Consider the following 8,766-nt stretch of genomic DNA (forward strand, 5'->3'; position numbering starts at 1 on the left):
CACTACGGATCTACTCACTCAGCAAATAAGTGACTCACCCAACAAGTCAAGCACTAGAATAAAAAACAAATAAATTCACCTAGTGAAGTTGGATTCTCTCAACAACCAAACCTCCCCTACCTCTCGACCATTTTTAAATTTTCCTCTCGCTTAGCGACTCATTCACTCGCCCAACGACTTAGGCTCTAGGAGCTTATTAAATCAAACTCGCCTAATGAGCTCTAACTCATCCAACGAGTGAAAGGTCCTGATGCTCTTTATGATCCTATTTTTTATACTCTCTTAACGGAGGTTTGGCTTGCCCTACAAGTTTGCATAAAACCAAACACCATCAATTTTCCAATTTAGCCTATCTCATTCATCTTACACATTTCTTGGTTTTTAAAACATATGTACAACATTATATCTCGAGAGATAGACTAATTTCACCATATTATATAGGTACTACTTAGATTTCAATCAATTCAACCAATTACATAATTTCATTCATATATAGATTTATTCTATGGAGTCACAATCCCAAACAATTTAATCCCACCAATTAATTCATACTACATGTAACAAATAAATTCAAACAAAACAACATTAGAATAAAACATTATTAGTTTCCCTTACCTTAGGTAGAAAGTCCTCTAGTTCAAAATTGCTTTTTAAAGTTCTATTTCTCATAGGAAAATCTAACTAAATAATTAAAACTCCAATAAGGAATATAAACATATTCTTATGATCATAGACAAACAAATATTCATTTTGAGCTATTTTGAGTCACATGCGTTGAACCATAAGTCACATGTAACTAAAAACGCTCATTGACCTAAAAAAGAAGTAAAAAGTGAGCTTACTCTAATGTGATGGATTTGTAAAGTTCTCTACTAGGATTACTTTTATGGTCTCTGATCTTCAAAAATATAAAAAATGAGATAGTGGTTTTTTACAAAATGAAATTCGATTCATAAAAATTCTATTTATAATATTGACATTTTATTAATAAAATAATTGAGTGTCGCATACATCTCGGCCCACGGTGTTGCACACGTCCAGACCAAAGTTGAAAACGCGCACATCCTGACTCAATGAGGTCACGTACACATTGTAGTCCAAAGGTGCTGAGTACATCATAGACTAGTGGTGGGAAGGCGAGGATCCATCTAATGCTGAGGTAGATAACATGTAGGCCCAAGAGTATAGACGCTCAACATCGAACATAATATGGAAATGTTACCGGTTGCATTAAGGTCTAGAACAGTTACAATGTATGATATTCATTAGATTCCTTAGTGTTTATGAAAGGAGGAAAACCACTTCGAAGGTAATAAAGTCGATAGTGACACTTAGTGGCGGATCTTGACAAAAAATGTTGGACGGGCCAAAGTAATATAATTTTGAGATTATTAGATTTGATCATTAATATAATGTTTTAAGAAATAAATTCTCTAACTGAATTGATAATTAGTCTAATGCTTTAAAATATGTGAAGAAGTAGAACTTATCTTCTTTTCATCAATAGTTTCTTTTTTATCACTTTTAAAAAATGAATTTATTCTTTTATTCTTTATCAATATACTTTTCTTTTGTAAATAAGATTAAAAACAATTTATCATAGTATTTTTTTTTATAATTGGGACACATAATTATTAAAAAAATATATATTATAGTCAAGTCACAATTAAAAATCGGTTATGAAAAGAACACATAATACATTGTTTATTTTTCTTATATATTCATAAAAAAATGAATATACAAAAAAGCTCATGAGATAAAAAATAATATTTTTTTATTATTGAGACAAGAGACAAGAAAGGGATAGGATAAATGAGAAATGAGAGCAAACATACTGAGTTTATTTCTAACTTTTTTTTTCTTCAAAAACAAAAAGAAAACATATGAGAATGAGAAATAATTACAACATGAGAGTGAGAAATTATAACAAGTTGTGAAAAACTAAAAAGATAATGAGAAAGAAAATAAAAATTATCTTAATAAATATTTGGTTTAATTACTCTTTTGATTCATGTTTTGGTTTTAAAATGTTAAATTGGTCATCCAGTTTTTTTAGTTTTAATTTGGTCCCAATTATTAAAAAATTGATACAATTTGATCTTTTACGATAAATTTCGTTAAATTTTTTAAAACATATCAATGATTTTTTTATTAAAATTGAAACTCTTAATATGGATGGTTTACTTTGTTTGTGTAATTAACATAATGATACGATCAATTCTTTGACAAAAAGAGGGATCAAAAGAAAAATTAAACCTAAATATCTTTTTTCTTTATTATATTTATTTTGATGTTTTATTCTCTATTAACACTAAATATTGTGCTTTATAAAATAAATAGGAAAATACACAATTCAATTTTCATCCATTCTTAAAATACTACTTACAATTTAATAAATTTTAAATATATATAATATAAATTTAAAAAAAAATCAAAACTGGGGGGGGGGTAAGGACGGGTAATCTTAAATTCAGTTTGAGTGCATACAAAGAATGTCGAAGTACTACTGACTTGAATGTTAGAGTTCTTGTAGGTACTATACTCCTGTGAGTGTCGATCAAGAGCATGCAGAGGACGAGTCATCACAAAAAGAAAAAAAAAGATGGAAGACTTTTGAATACTGTTTGGTCAAAGTTAACAGCGAGGACCAAATTGAGTCATTTTTAAGAAAATAAGGACCAAATTGAGATAATGAAAAACTTGAAGACCAAAATGAAATTTCATGACAAATAAAGGGATCAAAATATTAATTTAACCTAATAATAATAATTATTATTATTATTAAAAAATGTTGAATAAAACTAAGATAAGATTTTTTATTACAACTTGAACATGTTAAGTGTGAAAATTTCATTAAAAAAAAACTTTATATTTTCTCTTTATTTATTTATGTTATTTTAATTTGTGAAATTTCTTAGGAAAACATGTCAAAAGTATCAAATTATAGAAAAATGTAATAAATAAATTTAAAAATAAGATTTTATGTTTTTTGAAAACTAATAAATTTATTTATTTATTAAATAACTATCCTAATTAAAAAAGTACACGTGAATTATAGTATTTTTTTTAATTAAAGACTTCATGTATTTGTTATGGTTTGGTTTCATATTCACCCTTATTTCTAGGAGTAAATAATAACTTTAATAATTAGTAATTGAATTAGGTTGAATCATATTACAAACTAAAATTTACACTTGAGCATACATGTATTATTTATTTTGAGACTTTTATTTTATAAAATATTTCATTAAATTTTATAGTATTATAATTCATAGAAATTTTATTTTGAACACATTTGGATTTTAAAATATTTTAAAGAATATATTTTAAATTATATTTAATATATAATAATATTTTGTTTATGTTCTATATTTATTTTAATTATTCAAGATTAAAATAAAAATAATTAATTAATAAAAAATGCAAATGCTAAAAGTATGAGAATGAAAAACTTAGTTACTGGTGTTAGAAAGATAGTTTTAATTCGTAGAAAGAATATCAATTTATTTTTGGTATTAATTTACATATGTTTAAGAAAACATATTCTTTTTTAGTTTCTCTAAATTTTCTTTAGACTTTTAATTTTATATAATTGAATTTATGCAGACTGAACAGTCTTGTCGTGGAATCTAATGACGGACAATATCGCCGCCACTGTACCCAATTGACAGTTGCCACCAATTTTCCTCATCTATAGCGCATGCACATTCTCGTGTTCCATTGAATTTTAATACCAATAAATTAATATTATTGATCTGAATCATTAATACATGAATTCAGTTTTATTATTATATACACATTATTTTTTTAATTTTATCTTTTTTAATAATTACTTTTCTAAACTTATAGTATATATATGTTTCTACCAGAAATTTATAACTAAAATGATTTAATAAATCTTTTATTTATTTATTAATATTTAGTAATTTAATAATAATTAATATATTTAATATTTTAATAAGCATAATTTGTATTATTTTTAAATAAACTAAGTTGTCACTTACCTACTCTTAATCAAATGGTTTATTTCCATTAAAAAATATAATAAAGAAGTTCTCTTTTTCACCCTTCTTCTCCTTAGAACTTCAAAACGTGCAAGCAAACCTTATGCACACCACACACACCCACACACACCACGCGCAGCAGTCCGTGTTTGTTTCCCAGGAAAACAAAGCGAAAACGCGTTTTCCGTGCGGAAAATCCACAATTTTCCGGGAATCGAATCTGCACAATGGTTTCCCGGGAAAACACCAATTGGCTCTTCGATTACGGCTTGATCGATGATATTCCCGTCCCAGATGCCTCCTTCACCGTCCCTTCCTCCGCCTTCACATGGCCTCCTAACGCCTTGAACGCCACTTCCAATGTCAGGTACATGCAGATCGCTTTGCCAATTGCTTTCTCCTTTTCAAGCTTTAGATGCTGTGTTATCTGATTCTTTTCTCCTTGACGTGATTAGGGTTTCTGCTTTGTTGTTTGATTGGTTTGACTCTGTGAATGCTTGATTTTAGGACTGTGTTTCGGAAGCTCTAGGGATGTAGGATTTTTGTGTTTTCCAATAAATGTGATTTATTTTATTTTATTTTTTGGATTGGGGGGTTGTATTTGATAATTTTTGTTTTTAATGTTGCGTGATGGAATCTGGCCTAAGGGGTGTATAATGTTATGTATGGATTGAAGATTGAAAAATAAAAATGCTCTGATGAATTTTGATGTACTAAATGAAGAAGAAGAAAACTGCTTCTTTTTAAAGGAACAGTACTTTTAAACTCTCCCAACTTCAATTCAGACATGTCCTTAACGACTGGCTGGAATTAATTCTGACGCCTCAGTACATTTTTGTATGATATAGTTTTAATTGCTTAATTGACTGTTTAGAGTATTCAAGGAATGTATTTTTCTGCCTTGTTTTCAATGCAATGTTTTGTGCTGGAACTGTTGATTGTCTTAATTCAGGTTTTTTTAATCAATATTTGTGTAATTATGTTGATTGTATATGAAGTTGAAGATCATTTTGTACCTCCTAGCTAAGTGGTTAGTTACTTTCTGAAGTTATAGGGTCATCTTAATTCTTATATAGGAGTCAAGTTAGGTAGATCAAATGAAGATATGCTTCAGTCATAAATTATAATCGTGGAAGTTATTGTTTAACACTAGGTGAGATTATTCTGTGTAGTTGTGACTTACAAGTTCTTTAATGCACTATTGAAGTGAATATTATGGATAAGAAGTGAATGTTTAATAGATTAGAATGGTGAGGTGGATCATTGGATTGGTGAAAGGATATTCTAGTTTGTGTTATGAGAAACAATTAAGAAAAGTCTTCCGTAAATGGTTTTGCAAAAATTTGGCTACTCTACTGCTAGAGCCAAATAAAGCAAACCTAAGATAAATTAGATTATTGTTCTAACTTCCCATATTGAAATTTTCTTCTGTAGGTTTTAACAATATGAGAATGAGAAATGATTTTACCATAATCATGCTGATAATTTATCAATTCTGTAATGGATTTTGTAAGATTCCTATAAAATATGGAATGCTACATTTTTATTACCATTCTTAGTAATATATTCCTATGTAATGCATATATTTCAATTCCGTTCTACTCAAGTGTTTTCTTTTACATTTTTTTTCACTTGAGGCCATACACTTTTGTTTGGTCAAACATGGCTTCTGACATTTTTCATAATATATTATTCATAACTCTATCTACCTCTTTGTCCATGTCCTCATAATAAACAATTTCTTTTACTGCCTTGTCTTTCTTACACCATTATGTGCTCCTAGTGTTGAAATTGACGGGTCACTGGCGGATTCTGATGGTCTCAAAGAGTCTGGCTCAAAGAAGAGGTACATAGTGTTCTATTAGCCTTTCATTTTTCTTGAATGAAATACTTTTCTCAAAAAGGAATCAACATGTTTAGCCACTTGGCTATCTTATTCTGAAACACCTATTCTGTAGGTTTTTTTTTTTTGCTTGATTTCCTAATCTTTCTTTTGCTTTAGTTCTTCTTTATATTACAAATATTAAGATGATTTAGTGTTCTTTTTTCTTTCTTTTTATGCTGTAATAAATTCATAATGATTGCAGAATGAAGTGAATTCTTGAGGCAATACTAGTTGCTTAAGTAATTTACAAAATTTGCTTGGCATTTGTCATAAATGATGTTCAATGAACTGACAGATGTGTAGTAATGTAGTGCAGTCAGAGGGTGAGGCTAATTGGTGCAGTTGATGTTAATCAAGAAATCAACATATTGCAAATCCTTGCTTTGCATGTATTATCTTTTTCGAGTATAACATTATTTTTCTCGACATAAGATGAAATTTCCAAAATCATTTTGCTTGTCTTACATCATTGACTGCACTATTTAGGAATACAAAATTAGGTCAAATGATTAAACTTCTGAAAAAGGAGTGAACTCAATCTAGATAGCTTTTGCATGGAAGAAGTTATCCTCATATTCTTGTTCATTTGCAGGGTTAGATCTGAGACATGTGCTGCTTCTAGCTCCAAGGCATGTCGGGAGAAGTTGCGAAGAGATAAGCTTAACGACAAGTATATTTTCTACTTCAAAATTTCAACTACCTCCTGTCCTGTCTTTTCTATACTCATCTTGAGCTTTTATGTGAGTATGTAGCTGAGGCATGTACCTAATATGATGGACATTTTTAGGTTTGTTGAATTGGGCTCCATTTTGGAGCCTGGAAGGCCTACGAAAACTGATAAGGCTGCTATCCTGATTGATGCTGTCCGAATGGTGACACAGTTACGGGGTGAAGCGCAGAAGTTGAAAGACTCTAATCAAGGTCTTCAGGAAAAGATTAAAGAGTTAAAGGTGATACTCATATTTGAATGACTTTTTGGGTTGGGAGTTACATATTGTGGATCACTTGGGGGAAATTTGTTTAAGGAAGTATTTCCTGTTTGAGAAATGCTAACAACACACTCTACTATAGGTTAGATATTTTGGAAATTCACAAATTTTGGTTGGTTCCACTACTTTTTAAGTGATTCTCTCCTGATTTTGTAGTGCTCAAGAATTTTAGCCAATCATAAAGTGTGTGTGTGTATGTGTGTTAGAGAGTATGTTCCTAGTTCTCCTCTTTCTGTTTTCATATTAGATTACAAAAGTTCCACCTTTTTGTTTTATTGTTTTCAAAGATTTGTATAGCAACTTCACAAATAACTTATTTTCACTGTTTCCTATCAAACTCTTGAAATAAAGTGGAAGCAAGATGACATTTCTGTAACTAAGTAAAAGTAGTAACATATTTTTCGAATCCAATGGCTGCATAAGATTTATGCCTCCACCTTTTCCAAACAGAGACTGAAAAATTCACAATTCTAATTGTTTCTGAAATGAAATTCTTTACATGTTGTGTAGGCTGAGAAGAATGAACTTAGGGATGAGAAACAGATACTCAAGGCAGAGAAGGAGAAGTTGGAGCAGCAGCTGAAATCTTTGAATGCGCAACCCAGTTTCATGCCTCCCCCTACTGCTATCCCTGCTGCATTTGCGGCGCAAGGCCAAGCCCATGGAAACAAGTTGGTACCTTTTATTAGTTATCCAGGAGTTGCAATGTGGCAATTCATGCCGCCTGCTGCAGTGGATACCTCACAGGATCACGTGCTCCGTCCACCAGTTGCCTAAGCCGGCACTGTACAATTCTCTGAGCTTGGATTTTGGCCCAGGGTTGTATCATGTTACCAATACCTTCTTGGCTTTGTTAGTTCTCTTCCAACTATTCTAACTGGACCCAGTGGTGACAACAGACTGTATTTGGCATATGATACTATTATGATTAATGCTGGTATTTGCTTGTAAATGTTAAATAAACTTGTCTGTCTGGCTGTCCTCGTCTCTGTTTTAATATTAGCTACTGGGTTCTAAGATAATCCGATTTTAGGTTCACAGTAACATTATTTCAGATTAGGACATGCAAAATAGGTGAGAGGGCATTGTTGCTAGTAGAAAAGATATAGATAGGTTTTAACAATCGAGGAAGCAACGGAGCTATAGTGCTTCAGTTTTCAATTTGGTGTTTCCATATTTCCTTATGCAATTAAAGATTGTTAACTTACATGATCCAAAATCTCTGCTGAATTATTTAGACAATGGTAAGTAAATCCATAAAAACTTATTAACACAAGTTTTGTATTATGTGTAGCTTAGTAATAAACAAAATTGTACATGAAAATGCAAGAAATTTGGCAATGTGTATAGATTTGAAAAACTATTATTAATTCTTATTGTTAGTGTTAGTTATCCACTATTGCTATTATTGTTTGTAAGAAAATAAAAGAAATTTTGAATTACGTGCACGTTATCAGCTGTGACTAGTTGTATTTTTCGTGAAAACTGAATCTTTTTGGACTGACTGTTGTTTCTTACTATTCATAATTTTTTTTTGTACACATATAATCCAACCTTTTATTTCATGTAAAATTAATTGACGCTTGTAGTTTACAAATTTTGCAATAAAGAAATATTGTCTAACATATCTAACATGTTTTGCAATAAAGGAGACACATATTATATTTATTTATTTTAATTAATTTATAAGTCTATCATAAAAATATTTTAATTTAAGAAAGGTATTAAAATATTTTAGTTTAAGAAAGGTATTGAAATACTTACCGAATGTGGACATCCAGTGTAATGTAGAAATAGATGTTATCTTTGTAAGCAGATGTTCACATTCGCAAGGCATTTTATTTTTTATTTAATTTTTCATTTAAATAATTTTTTGCCTTTGATTATT

The 8,766-nt window shown here is 30.0% G+C and overlaps 1 protein-coding gene across 1 annotated transcript; it reads left to right on the forward strand.

Annotated features, from left to right (window-relative positions):
* The first annotated feature begins 4,073 nt into the window (after positions 1–4,073).
* LOC114169763 (transcription factor ILR3-like) lies at positions 4,074–8,087 on the forward strand. Its single transcript, XM_028055056.1, has 5 exons — positions 4,074–4,371; positions 5,788–5,850; positions 6,482–6,559; positions 6,677–6,839; positions 7,389–8,087. The coding sequence occupies exons 1-5, from the start codon at positions 4,232–4,234 to the stop codon at positions 7,653–7,655; spliced, it is 711 nt and encodes a 236-aa protein (XP_027910857.1). The 5' UTR covers positions 4,074–4,231; the 3' UTR covers positions 7,656–8,087.
* The last annotated feature ends 679 nt before the right edge of the window (positions 8,088–8,766 follow it).

The sequence above is a fragment of the Vigna unguiculata genome, chromosome 11 (genome assembly GCF_004118075.2).
Source record: "Vigna unguiculata cultivar IT97K-499-35 chromosome 11, ASM411807v1, whole genome shotgun sequence".
NCBI classification, from domain to species: Eukaryota; Viridiplantae; Streptophyta; class Magnoliopsida; order Fabales; family Fabaceae; genus Vigna; species Vigna unguiculata.